At 39.6% G+C, this 27,011-nt stretch overlaps 1 protein-coding gene across 2 annotated transcripts; it reads left to right on the forward strand.

Annotated features, from left to right (window-relative positions):
• Window positions 1-16,045: 16,045 nt before the first annotated feature.
• Window positions 16,046-24,218, forward strand: GPR12 (G protein-coupled receptor 12). 2 transcript variants are annotated; one of them, XM_043997411.1, is made up of 2 exons: window positions 16,046-16,186; window positions 17,033-24,218. In XM_043997411.1, exon 2 carries the CDS (start codon window positions 17,048-17,050, stop codon window positions 18,050-18,052), a length of 1,005 nt encoding a protein of 334 aa, XP_043853346.1. In that variant the 5' UTR covers window positions 16,046-16,186; window positions 17,033-17,047; the 3' UTR covers window positions 18,053-24,218. The 2 variants fall into 2 exon arrangements, with proteins under 2 accessions (XP_043853346.1, XP_043853347.1); XM_043997412.1 differs by having other exon boundaries at window positions 17,036-24,218.
• Window positions 24,219-27,011: the final 2,793 nt, after the last annotated feature.

Consider the following 27,011-nt stretch of genomic DNA (forward strand, 5'->3'; position numbering starts at 1 on the left):
GATAAAGCTGCCAATTCTATTTTGCAAAAGAAATTTCGCTTTAGAGGCAATATACACATATTCATGCACACATGCATGCCTGCATACATACATATGAAAACTGACAGATTCCTTTCCTTATAGACAAAAAACAGCTAAGGGTTTCTTCTTAGTCTGATGATAGAATACAGAAAAGTCTGGCTCTTACTAAAAAAGCTAAATCTTAATTAAGTCTCTGTGCTCCAAGGTAAAAGAGAGATGGTAGAGTCCAGTCCTCCTTTTAAGGGAAAGAAAAAGCACCTCAGCAAAAGACTCAGCTGCATCCAGAATCAGGTAGCAGAGTTCACAAGTCCGGGCCACCAGAACAACCCCTAACAGCAACCATGAGACCCTTGGAGCAATGTTTAGCAGAGACTGTACCACCCTCTAGTGACTATATATGAGGCAAGACCAGCAAAAAAATAGGCCAAGGATGAGCATTGCAATGATGTCAGCAGAAGACATCAGTGGCCCCTATAGGATCAGAGAGGTAATTTATTTCTCTGTGGAGAAATAAGAAACATGGCTTGGCCATGTTATTTGTATAAGTATCCCTCCCCAGGTGTTTCCTAGCTACAGCCACTCCTTGGGACCTTTCTTTGTACCTCTAGGGCTTATCACTGTGTCCAATACATAGCTTAATACATATTTATCAACTGGCTAATTTACATATTTGTAGAAGAGTGTGCTCCAGCTTCATGGGGGAAATGTTCTATTTCTTAGATAGTACCTATAATTTTATTGATAGAGCAAACTCCTTCTACCAAACGAGGTCAACACCTTCTCTGAAACTTATAGTTTTAGAACTGCTTAAATCACTAAATGGTTAAGTGACATTCTGAGGGTCAAATAACCAGAATGTATCAGAGGTGGGATTTGAACCCAGGTCTCCCTTATTCTGAGTCTAGCTCTCAATCCACTTACCAAAGGTACCACATTCTCCCAATATGCCACTTTTCTTACTGGGGGCAGCTAGGTGGAGCAGTGGATAGAGCACTGGCCCTGAAGTTGGGAGGACCTGAGGTAAAATCTCACCTCAGACACTTACTAGATATGTGACCTTAAGCAAGTCACTTAACCCCAGTGCCTTAAAAAAAATATGGGGGCATATCTAATCATCTTGATGTATAGCTTGACAATAGACCCAGATGGCTCTGGAGGAGAAAGTGAGGCTGGGAATTTGGCACAGCCCTGCCTCACTTAAATCTAATTCAGTGCAAGTTATGACATCACCTCCCAAAGTCATGGTCCTCTTCAGTAACAAAGGACAAACAGCAACAACTTTTCTTACTATTCCATTTTATTAAATACCTTTGTTTTTAGGTAACTAAGTCCTCTGGCTGACTATTAAATATAAATACATTTATGTGGACCTGTGATCTATGGTGATGTTTGAGAGAATAATGATCCATGAAGTGCCTTAAACTTGGAACATCTTTACTAGGGACCCCTTTTGCAAGAAGAGAATGACCCATATACTTCATATAAATGTGAACTATTATTATAAAAAAGGTACCATGACGAGGTGGAATCCATCTATATGTGGAATCAGAAAACCCTAATTCAAACACAGATTTGACATTTATTAGGTATATGACCTTGGGCAATCAATCTACCAATCAATATGTATTATGTGACAAGATATTATTAAGGGCATGGTATAATGTTGTTTGAACCCTAATTTCTTCACCTGTAAAAATAGAGATGTCAATTAAAATACTTGCCCCATAGGGTTGTTGTAGGGAAAACATTTTGCAAACCTTCAAAAGCAATATATGCAACTTATATTAGCTCTTCCATTAGATTGCAAATCAGTGACCATGTCTTATACTTCTTGGTATCTTCCTCTAAGTAGTAGCACAGATTAGTAAAAATTTGTTGCATGAATAAATGAGTTTTATAGACATGGTTAAGCCTCAATTACAGTGTTAACTAGATAAGAAGCTAAGTAATGTTTTCTTTAATCAGTCATTATAATAGCAAATCAAATTACTGACTGACAGAAATTCTTAATTGCAGGTTATTTTGAAAAAAGTTGTTAAATTACCTTTACAGCAATAAAGTGGCCATTATGACAGAGAACCTTGAAATGATAGGTGTTTGTGGGTCACAATGCTATAATCATTTGAACTTTGATTTAGATAGGGCAACTAGGTGGCACAGTGGATAGAGCACTGATTCTGGAATCAAGAAGACCTGAGTTCAAATCTCATCTCAGACACTTACTAGTTTGTGACCTTGGTCAAGTCACTTAACCCAATTGCCTTAAACATCTGGGGCCATCTCCAGTCCTCCTGATATATATCTTGCCACTGGACCCAGTTGGTTCTGAAGAAAGTGAGGTTAGTGACCTTGCACAGCCCTCCCCACTTAAATCTAATTCACTGCAAGTCATGACATCACCCCAGTATCATGGTCCTCTTTGAGAACAAAGGACAAACAACAATGACAACAACTTAATCAGGGTCAGGTGGGACTTGGAGAATATTTCTGACTGAAGAATTTGCTCAATTAGCAGTTATCTTCTTCCTGATTCTCTTCCTAGCCTAAAGACCCCAAGGGACCTCCTCACTGGTAAAAGCCTGATAGCCTCAGAGAGTGGTTTGTCTTGCCCATGCTGGATGAGCATGGACAGAAGGTCACCTTGTAGGATTTAGGCCACCCCAGGTTGCTGCTGCATATCCCCTGTCTCATCCTTATGCTTCAGGTAACAATAAATCCTTCATGCTCTCTAAGCAATCTGACCCCATGAGGAAAGGATCTACTTCAAAGTATCCAAGGGTGACACATCTACAGAAAAATCCACAGTTGATTATATAAAAGTCCATAAATTGTGATATCAGCAAGTAGAAGATGAGGCAGACTAACAAAGGACCAAAAGAGATAAGGAGGTCACCTCACTGCAAGAATTCCTGCCCCAAAGAAGCCATCTCCCTCAACCTCTGCTCTGTTCTTCCACTGCACTAAGAGGTTTTAAAAACTGGAGGGGGCAACTAGGTGACACAGTGGATAAAGCACCGGCCCTGGATTCAGGAGTACCTGAGTTCAAATCTGGCCCCAGACACTTGACACTTACTAGCTGTGTGACCTTGGGCAAGTCACTTAACCCTCATTGCCCTGTCAAACAAAAAACAAAAACAAAAACAAAAACTGGAAATACAGTAGGAGGGAGAAAACTGCCCATATAGAAACATTAAGCCAGATACCCCATGATGCAACAGATCATGACACAGCAAACAAATAACAGTGAGTGTAGCTGCACAGTCAATCATGGGAAACAATGTGTGGGAAATTCAAATACTCAAATGGATGCCTGATTTCATTGATGTGAGTATGCCCTTCAATGATGTGGATTACAACCCTCCATGCCTACCTCTCCTATATAACTCTTGTCCATGACCTCCCATACAATTGGCCCAGTAGTCCACCCAATGTACTGGGAGTGTTTTTTGCTCTCTTGATATCAAGAGGAAAACAATGAATCCCACAAGCAGTCTAGGGGTTCTCCCTTGATCTTATCACACAATCAACCCATCTTTTTTGCTCATAAATATCTTTGATGATCTTCCTTATTCTGCTGTTGTTTCATAATTGTTTGTATGTAAAATGATATCATCTATTTGAGCCATCATATGCCTCTCCATTGTCCTTTAGGTGATTTTCAACTTCAATTATTTGGAGACTATACAGTTCTATGACTTGTAGCCACACAGCACCAAAACGATATTATATTATTTTTTTTAAAAGATGAGCCATTACTTCATTAAAGCACTGGGGGCTTTGAATTAACTTTCCAGTTTCCCAAAGGCAATCCAGCCCACTCTCTTTCTCTTGTTGAGAGTCTGTGTCTCCTTTGCTAGATCCTCCTCCAGATTACACACTCTAACCATAGATCTCCCATGGGTTTCTGTCCTGGGCCCTCTTCTCTTCTCCCTCTACATAATAACTTCACTTGGTGATCTCATCAATGCCCATGGACTTAATCACCACCACAATGCTGACAATTCTTACATCTATCTTACCCTAACCTCTCTACTGACTTCCAATCTCAAATCTCCAACTGCTTTTCAGACAGTTGCCAAGGCTTTCTCAATTTCACCTTTGTAATATCTCTTGAATATGCCCCCTTCTCTCCTCTGACATTGCCACCATTTTGGTGCAGGCCCTCATCATCTCACACCTGGACTATTGCAATACTGGTGATGCATCTGCCTGCCTCAAACCTCCCCCAACTCCATTATTTCCTCCATTCAGTCAACAAAGTGATTTTCCTAAAACATAGGTCTATGTCATCCCCCTACTCAGTAAACTCCAGTTTCTCCCTATCATTCCTCAGATTAAATAATAATAATATTAGTAGTTAACATTCACATAGTGCTTACTACATGTCAGGCACTGTGCTAAGCACTTTGTCATTATTATCCCATTCAATCCTCACAACAACCCTGATTGGTAGGTACTATTATTTTCCAAAATTTTACAGTTGAGGAAACTGAGGCATGAAGAATTTAAGCAGTTTGCCTAGGATCATACAACTAGGAAGAATCAGAGACTAGATCTGAATTAAATTCTTTCTGACTCCAGACCCAGCATACCACCTAGCTCCCAATATACAAATGCAAAAATACAAAATTGGCATTCAAAGCCTTTAAAAATCTAGAAGCACCTCTCTTACCTTTTCAGTCTCTTACATCTTCTTCATCTCTACATCATCTTCAATCCAATGACATTGGCCTCCTTAGTATTCCATCAAAAAACACCCCATCTCTTGACTCCAGGTATATTCTCTGGCTCTTTCCCATGCTGGAATTTTCTCTTTCCTGCTTTCTTCCTTGGCTTCTTTTAAGGCCCAACTAATATCTCATCTTTTACAAAGAGCTTTCCTAATCCCTCTTAATTCTAGTCCCTTCCCCTTTTAATTATTTCCTATTTATCCTGTATTTAGTTTGCTTTGTATGCAATTCTTTTTCTACTCCATTAGATTGTAAACTCCTTGAGGACAGGAACTGTCTTTTGCCTAATTTGGTATCCCCATCACTTAGCACCATGCCTAGCACACAGTGGGTACTTAATAAATGTTTATGACATTGATTTTGTTTATTCTAGGCTTAAGTCATTGTCCATTGGGAATGTTTGTCTACAATCTATATTGTAATAGATAATTTTAGGGCATTTGTGGGGAGAGCAGGTCTCAGTGCCTGAAACTATTGAAGACCTGATTAACTGCACAATGTAGGGAGGCTAGGAATCTCAGAAACAGACCACAAGGCTGTTTTGTCATGTTTGTAGAAAGGAGAAGCTGCTGGTGCTAGTCAGGAGATGTGGTTAAATTGGGGCTCTGAGTGTGACCTTCAGTAGACACATGGGTCAGCATTATTGATGTATTCTAAGTCATATTTTTTGAAAATAAGATATAACTTGAGAAACAATCTCTCAATGCCCTCAAAATTGTATTACCTCTGGCACAAATTTTCCCCTGCATAGACTTACTCTAGTTCAATTGATTTTCCCATATTTGTTCTATTCAGTTCCTCTGTTATCCTATCTGGAACTGTTATGTTAAATCTAAATGTGGTGTTCTCACTGCCCTTGGGGGGAAAGAATTTGTTATCAAAAATCTTTGCAGATCTTTTCCATATTGAATGTATTTATCCTACCATTTCTCATCCTCCAATACTTTCCCAAATACATCAATTTCATGAGAATACTGTATAAATACATCAATGGTAACTGTGATAAAGATATTAGAAGGGAACTGGAAAGCTTTTAAAAGTAATATTCTAGGGCAGCTAGGTAGCACAGTGGATAGAGTACCGGCCCTGGAGTCAGGAGTACCTGAGTTCAAATCCAGCCTCAGACACTTAACACTTACTAGCTGTGTGACCTTGGGCAAGTCACTTAACCCCAATTGCCTCACTAAAAAAAAAAAAAAAAGAAAAAGAAAAAGAAAAAAAAAAAAGAAAAAAAAGTAATATTCTAGAGTAGACCACATCTTTACCATTGCACAACTGACAAATATGTAGGAAATGCAAGATTCAACTGGGCATCTTGTTTGTTGACTTTTAAAAGCCAATGGATTCAGAAAAGGGAAATGTAAACTTAAAATATTTTCTTCCAATATGATGTCTCCCATGAATATGCAAAATTACACATTATTGCTCAAATATATATAATTCCTTGAAAGACATAAAATAGATAAAATCTTGTTCAATAACCTTGAAACTATTAATATCAGGCAAGGCAAAGGAAGACATGTATGCTCACCAAAGGTATTCACTATCATCATGGCAGAGGTACAGTTTAGAGTCCAAGTTGAGAAGAAATTCTCTATAGATGGTGAGATCTTCCATATAGTCCTGTTTTCAAATGCCATTGTATTGATTGCATTAATTCTTGAAACACTGTAGTCTCCCATGTGAGCTCCCTAATCATTCAGAAGAGTTTGGTCTAACCGTCCAAATACTAAAAGCCAAATGGATGAAGAATGCCTGTTATTCAGATTATAGTATACAGTGTCAGAAGCAATATTTGAATCTGGGTCATCCTGATTCTAAATCCAGCATTCTAGTCTATTTATTCTAGTCTATATTACATGTCACCATAGTATCACCAATCTGGTTATTTTCATCAACAAAGTGATCAATTTTGATCCAAATGTGTAGCAATAAACCATTAATTTGGCTGAAAAAGAACAAAACTAACCATTTTCAGTGGCCTTATATATGGTAACTTTCCTGTGATTACTTTATGATATAATTCTACCAATAAATGTAATAAATAGACTCTTTAAAACTTTATTCTAAATTATATTCCAAAAACTCTAAAAAGAATAGAATAGCAAATAAACATGGTTTCCCATAGCACATTTAATTTAAGAGCACTGAGTTCAAAGGTTGTAATCCCAGTTCCATTCTGTCTTTTATTAGCTATGTGACTTTGGGCAAGAAATTTCACATTTCTCAGCTTCAGTCTTCTCATACAAAATAAAAGGTTTGGATTGGGTAGTCCAAAGTTCTCCTATTCTATGAATAACATTAATTTTCACTTAGGAGAATGGCTTACCACTTACGCCTAATATAACACAGAAATTTTGCATGTTATTATAGGCGGGTAAAACTCCCTCTGCCAATATTTCCACCTGAAGAGATACTGTAGGTGAATAGGATAAAAGCAAAAACTTGGCTACGATTCTCATATGATCCTTTCGGCTGTCAAATTACTGAACCAGTCAGTATCTCAGAAGGTTTACAAAGCTTACCGAAGTGACAAATAAAAGAGTGACTGGAGAAGATAAGTGTTGAAAAGGCAATAAACTTTATTTAGGGTGCAATAAACCATTTGTTACAGTTTCAGAGTGGGAGGCAGTGAATAAATCAAGAGGACAATAATTAAGATAGCCATTTTGAAAACCATGTTCCTGGGGATGGTGCCAAGTACTAGAGTTGAAGAAAATGGTATGTATCTGAAAGGAAATAGCAATAATTTGAAATTCATTTTTCTGCCAAGTTATAAATACAATCATCCCTTGATATTCTCTGGGGTTAGGAGCAAATGTGAAAAATTGTGAATAAGCTCCAGCCCAGACTTTTATTTTTAAGAATTCTGATCATATTTATTTAACACAAAAAACAAGTAAAATAACACACTGCACCCCTTAAAAAGTTGTAGTTTCTACAGACAAGAGATTCATACACTTGCAGCTGCCTGTGTAGTTGCAGTAACTGTAGAAGCTATAACTGCTTCATGATTTCCTTCTCCTACAAAAATAAGCAATGTAGAAGAAAATAATGTGACAGAGTCTAGATGGTAGAGAGACAAACCCATAGTTCTTTGGTACACTGAAACTTTTAACAAAATTTAACTGTTTATAATAAATGTACATATGTCTACTTATGATAGTGAATTATAAAAATTGATTAATAATATACAGCGTTTATGCATTTATGACTTTTTTCATTTTCTTTATATACACATTTTCTGTGATTTTCCATAAAATGTCTCCAAATTCCCATTTAATTATCAATGGTTGGGAGCAGCTAGGTGGAGAAGTGGATAAGCCATCAACCCTGGATTCAGGAGGACCTGAGTTTAAATCTGGCCTCAGACACTTGACACTAGTAAGTGTTTGACCGTGGGCAAGTCACTTAACTCTCACTGCCCCACAAAACAACAAAGACAGCAACAACAACAACAACAACATAATTATCAATGGCCAATCCATGAGTAACTAAAACTCAAATGTGAAACCCGTGAATGTTGAGGGATGACTAGAGTATTTTGGCTAAGGGGGTCAGAAAATGAATGGAAGTGGACAACACATACACCTTTGCCTCACACAATTCCCCCAAATCAGACTTACACATCATTTAAAATGTCAACTTATTATAACAACTTGTTAACAATTAAGAGTTGTCCAAAAATGGAATGGACTACCTTTGGGGAAGTGAATTTCCTGTCCCTAGAGGTCTTCGAAAAGGGGTTCATTGGGAGTGTGTAGAAGGGCTCCATGATTTGGGATGGGATGGAACAGATAACCCCTCTAGTCCCTTTTCAAGTCTAGGACTCTAGAAAAAGATGGGAGAATTGAGCTTAAGTTATTTTGGGGAACAGGATGTTTTTATGTTATATGTAAGGAATGTATGCAAATAGACAAGTTCCAACCTGATCCCATGTCTCTGAACTCCATTTAGTAGAAGCTACCACTAATGGAAACTTATGACATAGCTTCAGCTCTTTTATATCATGTCCCATATGGCTAATCAGGTTGCTATAAACTCATATGAAGACACAGGAGGAAGAATTACGAAGCTTAAGATAGAGTAATAGAAGTAAAGAGAAAGGAATAATTACTGTGGCCAGAATAACCTGTAAGCTTCATTGCAAGCCAAGGTCTTATAGTTGTTGATAGTTTCCCATTTCTGCTAAAACAATGGATTAGCCAATGAGGGCATTTCATTCCATCTCTGATGCTCCTTCACATAAGGCAAGAAAGAATAGACACAATAGAGTGTAAGAATTGATTGCATTTTGGGGACCCCATCTTTGGCTAAAATTAGAAAGCCTCTGGTGCACCCCACATAGCTCCCTTGGCCCCAGGGTGCGCCCCAGCTGGCGTGGCCACTTCCATGCCACCATGGTGCTCCATCCACTGACTGTAGTCATCGCCATGGCACTGCAGCTCACATCATCACCACTGGCCAATGCCTACATGGGCCTGGCCAAATTATAATGACTAGAAGCCCAGTGAGAGCAGTCATGTGACTGTCAATCAGGGCTGCCAGCCAATTAGCTTGGGGCTGTGTGCAGATGGCCTGGGCTTTTCTGGGAAGGAGTAGGGAGGAGATTCTCCATTCTGGAGTGTGAGAGGGAGAGAGACAGGGTGCAGCCATTTTGCTCTTTGGGAACAGCTGAGTCCGGTTGGTGTGATTCCAGGTCATATTATTTTCCTTCCCCTATTCCCTTTTTCCCTTGTCTCTAGTTCTACTAATCTTACTTGTGTTTTAAATTCATTCTTGTTAATAAACCCTGTTTCATTTTTTTTGAAAGAGGCTGTTAATCTCCTTCCTTACCCCAATATTACAGCGAGCCACCTAACAAACACTCCCCAATTAAAATTTGGCCCTTACAAGAGACAGATGCAACAGCAAGGCTATATGCCCATGGTTTTATGTTGACCCAAGTAGAAAGAATAGGCTACTAGTACTACCACCTTTTCTCCCAGCCCAAAAGACTTACAGCAGTTCCACCAATAATATGAGAGTGGGCAGGTAGACCCTGTAGGAATCTTTTGCATATCCATTCAGTTCTAGTTCAGCAGCTAACCAAAAGATTGAACACCAGAAACGATTAAAGAATGCCTGCCTAGACTCCAAAATGAAGAGCCAGGTACTTCCATTACATGTCATCAGGCACTTCCAAAAGCAGGCTCACTGAATGTGCCTGCTCTCTGGACTGAGCCTTCATTGACCAGTCCTTCATTACATTACTAAAGATAGAGAGAAGGCCTTACTGGTGAGGTTTTTCTCATTTCTGCCACTTCCAGACCTGAGGACTCAATGCTGTCACATAGCATTTGAGACCCCATCCTACATGTGTCATACACCAGTTGCAGGACCTTAGGTGACTCACCTGTCCAATGGCAAATGACACTGTCAGCCCAGGCATCATGCCTGAACATAGCTCTAATATAGCCAGACATTTGACTAGAGCTCCAGCAGTTATAGGCCTAGTAACATGAAGGTTGGGAACAGAGGGTATGGGAGGGTACAGTTGGTGATGATAATTATATTTGCTATTTTATGCTATTTTTATGTTTCCTTGATATAAAAGTGCTTTCTATTTTAAGTAACTTGTTCTTGTTTTCACCATTTCCAGATTTCCCCTCTCCCACCATTATTCAGCAAACTCTCTTCCTTTAAGGTTCATAATATTCAGATTTATCAACCAGACCAAATTCTGGTAGCCATGATCTATTAACACACCCATAACCCCCAGAACACTATCCTTCTTTCTTCCATGAGTTATGTGACTGGATAATAGTCTTTTTTTCTCCTCTCCAATCCCTGCCCTCATATTGGGAGACTTCAACATACATATTGATAACTCCCTCAAACATCCTAATATCCTAATTCCTAAATCAACTCAATTTTAATGCCATCCTCCTCTATTCTACTTCAGCAACAAACAGAAATATTCATATCTTTGGTCTTGTGAACACCCACATGTTCCAGTCTATATTCATGAACTCTGAAATTCCTTTGTCAGTCAATCCTAACCTTTTGTCATTCCATCTTCTCTTTGATTTATGGCCATTAGCTATGTGATTTAGCCTCACCATGACCTCTAATCCCTCTGCCCCCCATTCTTTCCCAGATCATTGCCCTTCTCCACCACTGACTTAATTCTCCTCCCTCCCTATTTCAACAGCTTGGTGAATCAGTTTACCTCTACACTAACCTCTATACTTCCATGCCTTGTCCCCTCATCATTTCAGAATCCCAACCAAGAATTACTGCCATCATTTCCTCTCTTTGTTCCTATTCATGCATAACTGAACAGAGCTGAAGAAAGTCATAAAACCATGTTGACTTTAAATTTATATTACATAATTTTAACTGGGCTCTCACTGCAGCAAGACAATATTTGAAGGGGTTAATGCAAAGGGACATGGGTGCTATATGGCAATGGCATAGTTTGTAAGAGGTGGGGAAGAGTCCAAGGAAATTTTGAGAAGGTATATAGGAAGAGAGAGAGAGGCCTGGTCCTGGGAAAAATAAGGAATTCATTACAAGAATTAGTTTGTCCAGAGAAGTGAGATCATTTTAGAAAATGGAGAAATTACGGTTGAAGGGCAAATAGGTGACACAGTGGATAGAGCACCATTCCTGGAGTGAAGATTCCTCTTCCTGAATTAAAATCTAGCCTCAGACACTAACTGTATGACTTTGGGCAAGTCACTTAACACAATTTGCCTCCACTTCCTCATCTGTAAAATGAGTGGGAGAAGGAAATGGCAAACCACTCCAGTATCCTTGCCAAGAAAACCCCCAATGGGGTCACTAAGAGTCAGGTACAATTGAACAACAATAAAAAGGTTGATGAAAAGAGGGCCCCTCTTTTTTAAGAATGGATTTATCTATTTCACTTAGACCAGAAGTGGGTTGGTCACTCATGGACCTGATCCCAGTGGTGATCAGTATGGAAGCTTTAACCTGCTCTGTTTTTCTAGCCTCGGCTAGATTACCCTTCCTTTGTCATCCTAGAGGCCCTCTACTTCTAGGGGGTCACCATATTGGTGCTGCAATCCCATGGATTTCAGCCTACCCACAGCTCCAAACCCCAAAATTCAAGCAATTCATCAGCCTCAGGCTCCTTTATTAGCAGAGAATATAGGTATATACCAATACCTAGGCAGGATTCCATTTTGTGATAGACCACAAGTTTAGATAGCTGGTAGGGGAGTGTCAAAGCTCTGTAGTTAGCAGATGAGATGGATAAAAGCCAACATTTGTAGCCAGATTTGGGACCTGGCTGGACTGCAGTGCATGTAGGGAGTTGATGTTGGTATAGCCTACCAGTTCATTGGTGGGTCCAGTAAAATATGTATGGACCCAGAAAGGATTGAGATACCCATTCCAAAGGAATGAGAAATCCAGAACAAGTGACCCAAATGAGTCGGGAAATTTAGAGAAGACATAGCTAAAAAGGACAAGAAAAAAAGGAAAAATAGGTGGAAAAGACATGAGTTAAAAGCTACAGAGAATCTAGAAAATCTTAGTTATAGTGGGAAAAGGCGCCTTGATGAAGGCAGCTAGGTGGAGCAGGAGATAAGGGGTGATCCTGGAGTTAGGGAAATCTGAATTCAAATTTGACCTCAGAAACTTGCCAGGTAAGCTTGGGCAATTCACTTAACCTCTGATTGCCTCAGTTTCCTTAACTGTAAAATGGACTATTAATAGCAATTATCTTCCAGGGTTGTTTTGAGGATCAAATGGTAGATACTTAATAAATGCTTATTTCCTTCCAAAGAGCTCATTCAAGTGGTGGCCCCACCTGACAGACATGCCTAACTTTGTGTCCTCAAGGAAGCACCACCACTTCATATGTGGAACGGACTCCCTCCTCAGTGCCACATCTTAGAATGACTAGTTTCCTTCAAAACTAGACTTGGTCAAGTACAGTTTTCTTCATGAAATCTCTTGCAACTTTCAGCTAGAATGGAAGAAGGGAGGGGTTAGAAGAGATTGAGTAGGGGCAGCAAGATGGCGCAGTGGATAGAGCACCAGCCCTGGATTCAGGAGTACCTGAGTTCAAATCCGGCCTCAGACATTTAACACTTACTAGCTGTGTGACCCTGGGCAAGTCACTTAACCCCAATTGCCTCACCAAAAAAAAAAAAAAAAAAAGATTGAGCAGAGGAGAAAAAGTAGAAGCACTGAGTGTAGACAGCCTTTTCAAGGATGTTATCTCAGCAGGGGAGGAGAGAGATTGGTAGACAGCCAGCAGAGTTAAAGGAAACAGCAGTGGAGACAAGGGGAGAAGTTAGAGGGAAGTCATCACTCTACGAATAGTTATTGAAGCAATTAGAGTTAATTAGCTTCTTTTAAAAATGAGGGTTAAGTGACTTGCCCAGGGTCATACACCTAGTAAGTTTCAAGTGTCTGAGGCAAGTAACTGTGCCACCTAGCTGCCCTGAGTTAATTAGCTTTTGGAGAAGAAAGAGCAATGTAAAAGACCCAAGGAAAGAAATTCCAGTGGAGACAGAAAGAGAACAATGATTAGAATATCAACTCTATGAGTCCCCAGTACCTACCAAGTCAAGTAAAAACTCAATATCCTGGCATTAAAGGTCTTCATCACTGGTGGCAACCAGGCTAGAGATGGCTTTTCCATCCTTCCCTTTACATACTCCAAGTTCTAGCCTAATTAGACTTCTCTCTATCCACACATTCTTTTCCTGCCCTCTTCCATCTCTGTGCCTTTTGCTGATGCCATTCTCCCTTCCAAGAATAGATTCTCCATTCTTCTTCTCCTTATCATCCCCATTCACTGAAATCTCATACCTCCAGAACTGTTGGTGCTACTACCTAGGGGCATCCAGGTGACACAGTGGATAGAGTGTGGAATCTGGATTCAGGAAGCTCTGAGTTCTGATTCAGCCTCGGACACTAATTAGCTGGGTGATCCCGAGCGAGTCACTTAATCTCTGTTTGCCTTAGTTTCCCCATCTGTAAAATGGGGAATTAATAATAGCATCTACCTCCCAGAGTTGTTAAGGATCAAATGAGATACATTTGTAAGGTGCTCAGCACAATGTCTGGAATATACTAAAGGCTTTATAAATATTAACAATACAAAGTTATACAAAGACAAATGCAAAGTAAACAAAATACAAAGTAAAATCTGATTTGATTCAACAAGTATTTATTAAGCACAAGGCTTGGCACTGGGCTCAGTAGTGGAGATTGAAACAAAACTGTTCTCAAGTAGCTTGCCTTCTTTTGGAAAAAAACAACATGTACATAGGAATTAAATCAAAACATATACAAAGTAATGATCTGCAAGAGGGTGCAAGTAACTGAAAGGGAGAGTAGGGTTGGGTCACAGTAGCTATCCTGAGGAAAACAGTGCTTGAACCGAAGAAACCTAGGGATTCTATGGGACTGCAGAGAAAAGTGGGACCTCTTTTATTTTCAAGCACAGGAGACATCCTGTGCAAAGAGATAGAGGTAAGAGATAGAATGTCACAGAGACAGTTTGATGAGTACACATGTGAAGGAAAGTAATGTGCAATAAACGTGGAAGGGAGGCTGGAGGCAGAAGGGCTTTGGAAGACCAAAAAGAGGAATCTGTGCTTTATCCAGGAGGCAAGAGCTTCTCATGCAGGGGAGTGATGTGGTCAGACCTTTGCTTTAGGAATATGAATTGAGAAGCTGCATGGAGGATCATTTGGAGTCCCTCTGGAAGAAACCTGAGGCAGGAAAAAGATAATTTACAGGTGAGGTGGCCCAGTGGATAAAGTACTGGGCCTGGAGGCAGGAAGTGTTAAGTTTAAATTAAGCATCTGACATTTACTAGTTAAGTGACCCTAGGCAAGTCACTTAGTCTCAGTTTCCTCCACTCTCAAATGCGGATAACAACACCAACCTTGACTTATGCTTATCCCCATCTGTTTTTCTGTTTTTCTTTCTCTCTTGCAATAAATCTGGGGAGAGGTGATAAAGGTAGGAACTAGAAATGTGACCTGCATGTCTCCCCCATCCCTTTCCCTTGAATCCAAGTTTTGTGTTCTTGACTCTTTATTTTATTTTATTTTTTTTGCAAGTTAGCTCCCTCTTCAAGGTGAACCTTCTGTGTGTGTAGGAGAGAGCCAGGCACATGGAAGCAGAGGGTTATCGGGCACTTAACTGTCTTTATAGTAAAAAAAAAAATTAAAGAAGAATGACAATTAATAAAAGTCGTGCCACTTCAATGCCTAGGAGATTAAATATTTGGTTAGCTGCTCAAGGTAGAGTTTTGCATCAACACTGTAACTGACTCCCATTAGGAAACCCAGCACATATGAGCACTTAATAAAGGCAATTTGGTGGTGGTAATGATGATTCACATACCAACATCACCAAAGGACACGGGGAAGCGTAAATAAAAGGGCAATATGACAAAGATCAATACTAAATACTTATTTGTACATTTTTCTGCTGTTTAAATCGTATTCCTCACCCTCCCCACCCCTGCCTAAAAGGCCTTTTTTGCAGCAATTTGGGGAAAGGAATGAGTACTCAGATCCACATGGAATAGGACGCTTCGTCCAGACTACATAAACCTTGAGTTCCAGAGCTATCGGAATATGAGCAGATTTCCACTCTCATCCTGACTCTGGGGTGAGGGAGGGAAAGAGGGGAGGGGAGGCTCAACACCATGGTGTGACAGTGCAAATCGCTTAAACCAGCGAAGGTCAGTCCAGGTCAGGAAACTGAGCATCTCAGAAGAGATCTGCCAACCCTAAGGCGATGCGGTCCCGGAGAGTGTGGGAGTTGAGGAGCAATCTAGGTCCCAGCAACCCCCTCCCCCTCTTCCGCGCTCCCAGACCGCAAAGCCTAGGAATATGTGTTAACTAGTTAGCGATTGCTGTTCCCCGCTACAGCGTCTACCTCCAACACCCCAACGCCTCCCTCCCCCGCCCCCCATCTATGGACCAAGGGCGGGCATGAGAGAGGGAGGGGAAGTAGGCGGTGCGCACGTGTGTGCGTGGTGCACGCCTCTGTGTATGTGTGTGTGTATGTGCATGGGGGGAGGGTTGTGTGTCCATGACAGGCGCACGCAGCCGACCCTTTACCAAACCTCTAGACGCCAGAGTGTAGCACAAGCGCAGAATATTTTACTTGCTGCAGTCAGTGGCTGCTGTTGCCACTGCTGCTGCCTCCTCCTCCTCCTCCTCTTCCTCTTCCTCTTCCTCCTCTTCCCCCTCTTCCTCCTCCTCCTCCTCCCCCTCCTTCTCCTGACTCCCCCCCCCTTTTCTTCCCCACCCCCCACCCTTTCTCCTCTCCCTGCAAACTCCAGAGCTGGAAAACAGATTCTCATCCGTCTTGCATTCAGGAAGATGAACATGCCAGAGGAAACCTTCGCTATTTAAGAAGAATCCGCGGACTCTCCATCAGGAGAAGTCAAGGTGACTACCTTGCTATCCCTCCTCTCTACCCTCCCCCTCCCTCCAGTGCTCGGTGTCTGTGCGGTGTGGTGCTATCTGTAAATGTGATCCCACTGTCTGTCTCCGGTCACTGGGCTGAGGCTGGGAAAGTGGCCATTCAATGCATGAGCATCTCTACATTTTCACACTTTCGTTCTGCCTTTTGTTGCCATCCCAGAATTTAGGAATAGCTACTGTCCTGCGTTCCCTTTTGAGTGAAGATTTGGGGTACCCACAATCTTTGGCATTTCCCAATCAGTGGGAGAGGAGGGACGTTTTGGGGAAAGAGGCAAGGGTTGACTAGAAAAGCCTTATTTTTGAAGGTTATGTAGGGGAAACGGCATGACACTTTTTGCTTACTTGACTTGTAGGCTGTCTTGTGGGACTCTGCATCAGCCCCGGAATTCAAACAGTTGTTCATTTTCAGAATGTAAGATGTGCTTTTGAAAATTACAGCGTTGTAATGACTGCAGATAGCTCTATGTGCATATCCATCAGTCACACTGTTTTCATTCCCCATATGCTCGCCTGTGTTTTTCCCACCGATGGATGGAATTTTTTTAAGAGGGAAAAAAAAACCCAGTATCTTTTGACTTTTGCTTTTGCATTATTACAGGAAAATTTGCAAGTTAATTAACCTTAGCCCCTAATATGCAGGATAAATACCTGCAGAGTTGGAACAATAGTGTTTGTCTTGGAAAGGTTTTGTTAGTTTATTTGGGGGGAGCAGTTACCAGGTGGGGGTTTTTTGGTGGTTATTTCTTGCATGATCTTAAATTTCCAATCTTGATATACTTGAACATTAAAAACCATGTCTTTTCATTGAAGAAGACAGGGGTTAAAATGAATGAAGACCTGAAGGTTAATTTAAGCTGGCTGCCTCAGGATCATTTAGATGCCAGTTCTCCGGAGAATGTCTCAGCTGCAGTTTCCTCCCTGATTCCGGTCATAGAACCAGAGCCAGAGCTCATAGTAAACCCCTGGGACATTGTTTTGTGTACTTCAGGAACCCTCATCTCCTGCGAAAATGCCATTGTGGTCCTTATAATTTTCCATAACCCCAGCCTGCGAGCACCCATGTTTCTCCTGATAGGCAGTCTGGCACTGGCAGACCTATTGGCAGGGATTGGATTGATCATCAATTTTATTTTTGCCTACCTGCTTCAGTCAGAAGCCACCAAGCTGGTTACGATAGGACTGATTGTCGCCTCTTTCTCAGCCTCTGTCTGCAGCTTGCTGGCTATCACTGTCGATCGTTACCTCTCGCTGTATTATGCTTTGACTTACAATTCGGAAAGGACTGTCACATTTACCTATATCATGCTTATAATGCTCTGGGGAGCTTCTATCTGTCTCGGACTGCTGCCTGTCATGGGCTGGAACTGCCTCAAAGACGAATCCACTTGCAGTGTGATCAGACCTCTCACTAAGAATAATGCCGCTATCCTTTCTGTCTCCTTCCTGCTCATGTTTGCTCTCATGCTCCAGCTCTACATCCAGATCTGTAAGATTGTGATGAGGCACGCCCATCAGATTGCCTTGCAGCACCATTTCCTGGCCACATCGCACTATGTGACCACCCGGAAAGGAGTCTCTACTCTGGCTATCATTTTGGGAACCTTTGCCGCTTGCTGGATGCCTTTCACCCTCTATTCTTTGATTGCAGATTATACCTATCCCTCTATATACACTTATGCCACCCTTCTTCCAGCTACCTACAATTCCATCATCAACCCCGTGATATATGCCTTCCGAAATCAAGAAATACAGAAAGCTCTCTGGCTTATTTGCTGCGGCTGCATCCCATCCAACCTCTCCCAGAGAGCCAGGTCGCCCAGTGATGTGTGATGATACACAGCTTAGGAGAATGCTGGCCACTTAACACTTTCTTTTCCAAACACTCTCACCGTCTGGTCGTTGGTTAGATGCTCTTATTAAATTCTGTATGGTGGATTCAGCTCAGCCACAGGAGGCACTTAACATTTGTCAAAGAAAACCTCATTAATCTAGAGGAGTTAAGTGGCTGGAGAAAATGGGTTTCAAAGTAATCAGTGTTTTTATTCACCTTTACTGTCGTGTACTTTGCTCAGGATTTTTGATGGTTTCAGGAGTGGAAAAGGAAAGGTAGATATCACATCTAGACTAAGCTAGTCTAAACTAATATCTCAGTTGTCACCTGATCTTTAAATGAACCTTATCAGTAGAGGAAAGAAGAAAACGAGACTTTAAAATATTTTCTATAATTGTTTATATGATTAAAATATATTCTCAATACTGCATGTTTCTAAAAAGGAAAAAAATCCTTTAAACCAACAAGAGGGGACAAGAGAAATATAGATCATTGTGACCTGATTTCATTATCATAAACCCAATTATAAACTATCAGACTACATTTTAAAACCATGGCCCAGTTTGGGGGAAAAAAAGGTTAATCTTGGTAACTACCATCCATTAATCTCCAATTACTGTTACAATGACATCTGCATAGTTGTCATTATTAACTGGACACTTACATCCAGATATTACCACCTAAGTATAGACAATAAGCTAGAGCACAATGTAGTTCAACAATTTTCTTCTAAAATTAACTATAAGCCCCTTTGGGCTTATAGATTCCTCCCCCCCCCCCCATGGTATGAAAGGGACAATGTGAGGAAATCAACCAATGGAATTAGAAAAAATATTATATGAAGATAAGGACATTGATGCAAAGGGCATTGTGGGACATATCTATAGAAATTTTCTTTTTTATATACAGCTATAAATGCACCAACAGTCATTTCCAATTCTAAAATTATTGTTAGAGTTTTGAATACTATAGACTGAATGTTTCTAGTTCATAGTTCTACGCTGCAAAAATGCATTTGAACTGAGGTCTTCTGTCTTAATGGTTGATTCAATTTATGAGTGCATATACAAATCAGGTTGAATGATCTATAGGATAGGAATTTCCAAACCATTATGTGACCCTTCATAAAAAGTAAAATGTAAGTTGTTTTCTATCCATCCACTTTAAAAAAAAAAACCTGAAAATGTAATAAAACTAGGATATTTCTTTTCAGAGAGCAAGATTTTCATCGTAGTTTAATAAGGAAAGCAATATCAATTGTATCATAACTTAGTGGTGAGTTCGTGAGCATCATTTCCATTAATGTTGACAAATACCAAGTGAAGAAATCCCCAGGCAGAGCAGTGAAATTTTGGTTCTGTCTACACCCACAACAGCAGAACTTTGAGACAACCAATTGGCTCTGGCCTGGTGGCCTGATTGGAAGAGCCAATCCTTTGAGGTCTCTGCTGATCCCATGGCCCTGAAGCTGGATCATGCTGATCTGTTTAATCACAAGTCACACTCAAAATGGTTCTCACAACCATGCTGCAGTTCTATAGAATACTGTAGAAGTATCCAATAGAGCCAGTGCCAATACCATTTGCTTTGGTAAATCAGTATTAGTAGCCTGGCTACTTGAATCAATATCTATTGTCATGAGCCAATTATGGAATCCAGTAACAGTTAAGTTCTTTGTAATGTACACTGCTGTGTGACTTAACACCACTGGGTGGTGGAGTTGGGGACCTGTACTATGCATGGAAAATCTAAATGTCTGGATGAGTTGGTAATTTAAATGTAATGGATTTCTTTTAAATTAAGTAGCATGCATTATAATCTGGAAAAGTGACTGACAAAAGTGAAATGGTTTTATAGATATCCTAGGATGACTCCTGGACCAAGTTTTAATGTCAACAATGTGTGCTTTGATGGAAAACTCCACTATTTAAATTTCATCTGCTTACTTCAATGTCATTTCAAGTATCTTGGTTGTGCTGATATGCATATAGCAACTCCTTCATGCTTCATTAGTTGTCATGACTAAAACCAAAACCAAACCAAACCAACAAACAAACAAAAACCTACCCTCATCCCTTGGTGGCAACCTGGTAATCATAGTCTTCTCTGAACATAATTGGTTTGGGCCTCTAATGACAGAGACCAATTGTCAATTCAGGGCTTGTACCCAATTTTCACCTAAAATATTATAAGTAATAACATGTAGTTTTAAATTTTTGTATGCTAAAAAATGACAATTTTTCATTTACCTTCCTAAATATCCTCTTGTGTCATCTCCTGTTCTGAGAATGTATAGAAGCTGTTTTTGTCCACCATTCGCAAACTAGCATCAGAGAAGACATATTTCATTTAAAAGAAAAAAGAAAAAAATTGTGATAAAAATCAGCATTCCTTTTTGGAATTATATAGTACAGAAATATTGAAATAGGCATTATATGATATTTGACTCACTCTTTCCTCTTTCTCTGAAGCATATATGCTTGAAAACTGTAACAGTTTAGTATCAGTTTTGACTGAGTGGAAAATACTTTTGTACCTGCATCTTCCCCCTTCATCTGTTTATTTAATTTCATGTTAATATAGACTCAGCAGTATTCAGTAGTTGTCATATCATTTATTTGGCCCCAATTTAACAGTAGTAGTAGTAGTAGTAGTAGTAGTAAGTAGTAAGTAGTAGTAATAGTAGTTTTAGATGTCCAGATCCTGTTTTTTCAAATCAAACACATTAACTGTGACGATAGTTTTAATCTTTGATGATTTCAAAGTGCTAAGTATATGTAGCTTCTTTGTGTGTATGTGAATGTGTGTGTCAGCAGTTTACTTGATAGCTCTATCTTTTCATTATGACTAAAAACATCATAGAAGATAAATTATGTCTACCATGCCTTTGAAGTGAGAGATCATCTTTGTCTTGCTATGCTGTCCCAATTCCTAACTATTAAGTAAGGACCTTCTATGTGTTTCCAACAGTAACAGTGATTACTTTTACCTTAGCCCAGTCTTCCATTTAGTTGCCTGCTGATTGCTTCTCTTTTTCTGTAGGCTCCTGATTTGATTTTTTTTGTTGTTGTTTGTTTTTAATAATTTCCTTTCACACTTTCATCAGTAGCAAGGGCCAGGGAAACAAATGTAAATGAAAATCAACACCATAAAACTAAAGTCTCGTGAGCAGCTCCAGTAAAATATTAGTGGAAAAGGAGAAATTATTTGCCAAAATTTATGTGTGTGTGTGTGTGTTTGTGTGTGTGTGTGTGTGTGTGTGTGTGTGTGTGTGTGTGTGTATGGGGAGGGGAGAGAGATTGAGATTGTATGTATTTATTCAGTCTGCCATTCTGACCCCAATGAACTGTACTTCTGTTTTATGTTGGGGGGTTTTAAAGCAAATATGAAAACTACTTGGTATTCTAGTAGCTGTGTGGTCTATTGTAAGCAACTTATCTAAATGACAAACCATATTGAATTCAGTGTTTGAATACATCTAGCCTTAAAATTCCTTTAGATTACATTTTCCTAATATTTAAAGTGTTAAGACCCACACAAAATACTTCTTTTATAAAAGCAATACAGTCCCATCTAGTGGAAACTGCAAAGTAGATTGTGGGGGGGACACAGAGAGACACAGCGAGACAGAGAGGGGGGGGGAGAGAGAGAGAGAGCGCAATAATAGATTTGGGAAAACATTCATGTGGGAATCCAAGGTGAATAAAGGATTTTGACAGATCTGTCTTTCTTTGATGTCAGGCATGAGTGATGTTAAAAACTCTAAATGAACTGAAACAACTTTCCAGAATCATTGTTATTTTGAACATTTATTGAAATATAAATGCTTTGTGTGTGTATGAAGAATTCAAAACTCCTCCTCCCAAAATGCAGACGGTTGGTTTAGAGATTCTATTAGTACAAAACTGATTAAGCAGGAACTTCCCTTTATAGTCATGATTCCTATATTGAACCCAGAGCTTGTATTTCTGTAAAATGTTTTGATTAGGCATACTCTTACACATTCTGTTTGGGACTCCTGTAAAACCACTTTAATTATCATATAATGATCCTATTTAGACATCTAGGCACTTCCTGAAACCTCTGCACAATTCAGCACCACAGTTGGCAGTCTGAATAAAGTACACACCCCTGAGAAGTGTTAATGTAGGTCAGAACTGGAAGGGGAGGGCGGTGACAAGTGGTAAGGAAGGGAATGGGGAGGTAAGCTTCAGCACTAGGACTAACCCTGCACTTGGCTCTATCTGATGAGAAACATTTCACCTTTCTCAGGACCACACATTTAAATGGGAAAAAAGGAAAAAGAATAATTGAAAACCAGAGATATCGTTTAAAAAAAAAACACTTTCATTTATGTCCTTGAAGGCAACACAAAAAGGAAGATTGAAGCAGTTATCTTGAATCTAGCCCCAAAACTGCTTTTGGGAGGGAAGGGTTGTGGTTTTTTAATGGGCTTCTGTCCAAAGATATTTAGATGATCCACATTGGTATGGAACTTACTGAACCTAGTTCTCTTGGTTTCTTTCCCAGGGAGAAAAACAGTACTCTCTTTTGGCAGTAGGGGCTTGGGTGGGGAGAGGATATCTAGAGGATATCTTTCTCAGGCTCTCCTCATGTGTAGAAGTAGCATGGGGTGTGGGGGGGGTGGTAGCTAGGTGGCACAGTGGATAGAGCACCGGCCCTGGATTCAGGAGTACCTGAGTTCAAATCTGGCCTCAGAGACTTGACACTTACTAGCTGTGTGACCCTGGGCAAGTCATTTAACCCCAATTGCCTCACCAAAAAAAGAAGAAGAAGAAGTATCATTGGGGCAGAACCACTAAGTATGTCTCTTGGACAGGTCTTTGCTCCTGGCCTTCCCTGGAGAGAGCCTGTTCACATATTATAAATTATCACGCAGGGAAGGCATTTCTTGGCGACTGAACACTTAGAGCAGAGTAGTGACTGAGTGATTTTCCAATGGTGGCTGGGCTTCCATCCAGACATCCCAGAAAAGCTTAGGAGGTAGAAAGCATGGTTTGTCTTCCTTCCAAGATAGTGGCTTTCTTCTAGAGAACTGAGCTATCCACCTTAGTTTTGTGCAGCAATGCAACCTTAGATTTTCCCAGCATTCTCTTTCAAACACCTAATAAGGAAACGTGAAGTTTAAGAGACTTTTTAAATCAAAGAAACATAGAATACCAATAATACAACTTTGCAACATTTGGATGATTTTTTTAAAATTTGAAGTGCTGACCAATTTAAAAAAAAACACAGTGAATTAATATATTCCTTGAGAACACTTAGGACAAAAGCAGCAATATGGGAGAATTGATTTTAAATTCAGGAAGACCTTAATTCTTGCCACTGAGAAATACTAGTTGCTGTGTGACCATGGCTCTGGGAAATTCTCAAAGATTCTACCTGAGTTGTCAATCTGAATTAGTGAATGGAATTTCCATACTGGGAATTCCCTACAGATGAAATCATGTGTCTAGATGAAAAAAGAGCACCCACCCCCCAAAAACATCTTATAGAAAAGGATAGTGAATTTACCACTGTTTTAATTTTTATTTAATATTTAAATTATGAAATTATTAGTATGACTTTTTTTAGAAGAGTTTTAAAGGTAGCACCTTTGACCTTAGTCTGTGTTGTTAAAAACCCAACAAGTTGATTTGGTCCAACCCTAGCCCCTAAAAACACACACACACACACACACACACACACACACACACACACACACGCGCGCGCACACATGCACCCATACACAAACACCAATTTCCATCACTGTTTGCTATGTCTGGCCCTTCTAAAATTATTAAATTTCTAGACTGGACTTACCAGGGGAGTTCATTCAGAACCTGAACTACCAAAAACCCTTCTGCTATCTGAAGCTATCTGACAAATAGCCTTTGAAGGAAAATTAATTTTAATTTACTTGTTCAAGTCCTTAGGCTTTCTTCAGGTATAGTTTACAATCTAGCAGAGAAGTGTTTACTTTTGTCAGAAAGTCAATAAACAAATACTATGCACTTGAGGAATGTGGTCATCATGTACTGGAGGCTTCCCAAATGTGGACCTTGAGGGACTAAGTGACCTTGAGCTATTCCTATTAATATAGTACCTGATTTTTTTTTTTTTTTTGCGGGGCAATGGGGGTTAAGTGACTTGCCCAGGGTCACACAGCTAGTAAGTGTTAAGTGTCTGAGGCCGGATTTGAACTCAGGTACTCTTGAATCCAGGGCCGGTGCTTTAACCACTGCTCCATCTAGCTGCCCCAGATTTTTTTATATATATAACTTCAGAGTTGTACTATCTCCGATGTGGCCAAATTAGATTCACTTAGGCTAAAAGGGCAGTAAGCCCTAAACTTAGACATGTATTTCTCTCGACAGGCCAGTGGTTTCTATTTGTACAGTAAAATTTCAAAGTGATTTTAAGGAAAGGTTGGATTTTTTTTAAATTTCGGAACAAAATATCTGTTTGCTAGTATCACTTTATCATATTCTGTTGATTGTATGATTGTAGAAAATGCTATATGAAGGAAAGCTATATAAAACAACCTCAGACTTTATTTCAAAAGATTTTATTTGATTCTACCCTGAAATCCTCAGCATCAACTGTATAGCAATGATCTAAAGGGTTTATTTTCCCATTTAAATTTAATTAAAACTATAATTATCTTGAAGTTCTCTGAAATTGGGGGCACCTAGGTAGTGCAGTGAATAAAGCACAGGCCCCGGATTCAGGAGGGCCTGAGTTCAAATTTGACCTCAGACACTTGACACTTACTGTGTGACCCTGGGCAAGTCACTTAACCCTCATTGCCACATGCGCCAAAAAAAAAAAAATCTCTGAAATTTTGAATTACATATACATATATACAGACATACACATATATTTGCTTTACTTATATGTGTGTATAGGCAAAGCAATGGATGCAGAGTCCTCTAGAGGACCTGGGTTTAAGTCTTAGCTCAGCTATTTGTTGCCTGTGGGCAAACCTTGGGCAAATCACTTAAATTCTCTGGACTTCTGATTCTGTCTTTGTGAAACAAACCTCTAAATCTAGCATGCTGACTCGTGTACTTATTGGGAAAATGTAGATATTCTTGAGCAAACTCTGCCTTGGCTTTTTTCTTTGGCAGCTGAAATCAACCATTTATACTTATCCATAGTCAACACAAGGTGGAAGATAGGAATCACAATGGAGAGAGGGATGGGTCTGGAGTCAGGAAGACTCACTTTCCTTAGTTCAATTCTGCTCTCAGACACTTACTAGGTATGTGACCTTAGGCAAGTCACTTAACGCTGTTTGCCTCAGTTTCCTCATCTGTAAAATGAGCTAGGGGAGGAAATGGCAAACTTCTCCAGCATCTTTGCCAAGAAAACCCCAAATAGAGTTGAAAAGAGTTGGACGTGACTGAAAAGTAGCTGACCAACAATAGTCACACAGATCTATTAACTATTATTTTTATTATCCTTTACTTGCTCATCTAGCACCTAGAAATTGTGGGGGGGAAACTGCCTCAATTTTGAATTGTTCCAGTAATATCTTATGGCAGGAAGAGACACATCTGCCTAGGCTTGGACTATCTAGCCTGTAAGAGCTAGTTTCTATAATTTTGTGCATTTTCTTACTCCCAAACTCTCCATAAAGTAATATTAACCATAACAACTCTGATGTTGATAATTGATGAGTGGGGGGGCGGTGATCAGGAAAGGGTTGTTCTTGAATGAGAAGGAAAGAAGAGCCTATTTTCACAAAGAGAGGCAGTGAGCATTGGTAAGAGAGCCCTGAATCTGGGTATAAGTCCCATCAATGATATTCACTACTTGTATGATCTTAGGCAAATCATTTACTCTGAGACTCAGTTTTCTTTATCTCTGAAATGGGCATAATAATATTTGTATTACTTTGTAATTTAAGTACTGTATAAAATACAAGTTTTACCACAAAATAAAATTCATCAGAGCCTTGATTTATAATGTAAAGTCAGGTTTTGATGTATTAGTAGAGAAACATATAAAAGTGTTTTTTATTAGTTATTTTGGAGTAATGACTTCTATAATTAGGTTAATTGGTTGAAACAAACCTCTCCATAAGAGATTTGGGCCCATGCAATTTAAGTAACACCCTTTAAGGCTGGTGAGTCCTGATTTCCTTTACCATTGTCCTTGTACCTATTTATTGAAATTTGTGTAGGTCAAATGCTTATACCCCCATGTTTTACTTGTGAAGCAGAGAGATATGGGAATTATACAGATAACTTAGGGAATAAAATTATAAACAAAAAGTAATGTGAGCTTAAATGGAGTTTAAATGCCTAATTAATTATAAACAGTATCCTATATAGCAAAGGGCCCTGAACCCAGGGAGGAAGAACTACACTCTGATCCTGATTTTGTCAATAATTGGCTAGATAAATGACAGCTTCTCCAGGCCTTAGTTCCCTCATTTATAAAAGGAGAGAATTTCAGGAGAGGGTAAGTCCTTAAGGTTGACTCAATGTCTACATCATATGCTATTCCCCCCCCCAAAAAAGAGTCTTCAAAGTATATAATTTTCCTAATCCTAAGAAATAAAAACATCAGCTAGCATCAGTGGACATACCTCCAGTGGTAAACTGGTTTTCTTGTGCAGTGAAAAGAAAATATTTCCCTTAGAAGCAGATTTTCCTGTGAATTAATTGTTTGAATGAGCAATCATAAGTAGAATATTTTAAGAGACAGAAATGGACTTTAATGTAATTCTTTAAAGGGCATGATTTTGTTGTCCTCACAAAGATCAGGGGATTCTGATTTGGTTCTGTAAAAAGACTAATAGCCACAGGCTAGAAACCCATTAGGACAGATAGAATCAGAGACCTGGAATGGATTTTTTGCAGTCATTTGCACTAAACTGACATCACCTAAGACATATGGTTCTATAACCAAATATCTATGACAATCAAGATTCCACATGTATCTTCAATG

The sequence above is a fragment of the Dromiciops gliroides genome, chromosome 3 (assembly GCF_019393635.1).
Source record: "Dromiciops gliroides isolate mDroGli1 chromosome 3, mDroGli1.pri, whole genome shotgun sequence".
Classification (NCBI taxonomy): Eukaryota; Metazoa; Chordata; class Mammalia; order Microbiotheria; family Microbiotheriidae; genus Dromiciops; species Dromiciops gliroides.

What these genes read in the sequence shown, in the direction of transcription:
- GPR12 (XM_043997411.1), top strand. Translation starts at nt 17,048, where the DNA reads ATGAATGAAGACCTGAAGGTTAATTTAAGCTGGCTGCCTCAGGATCAT.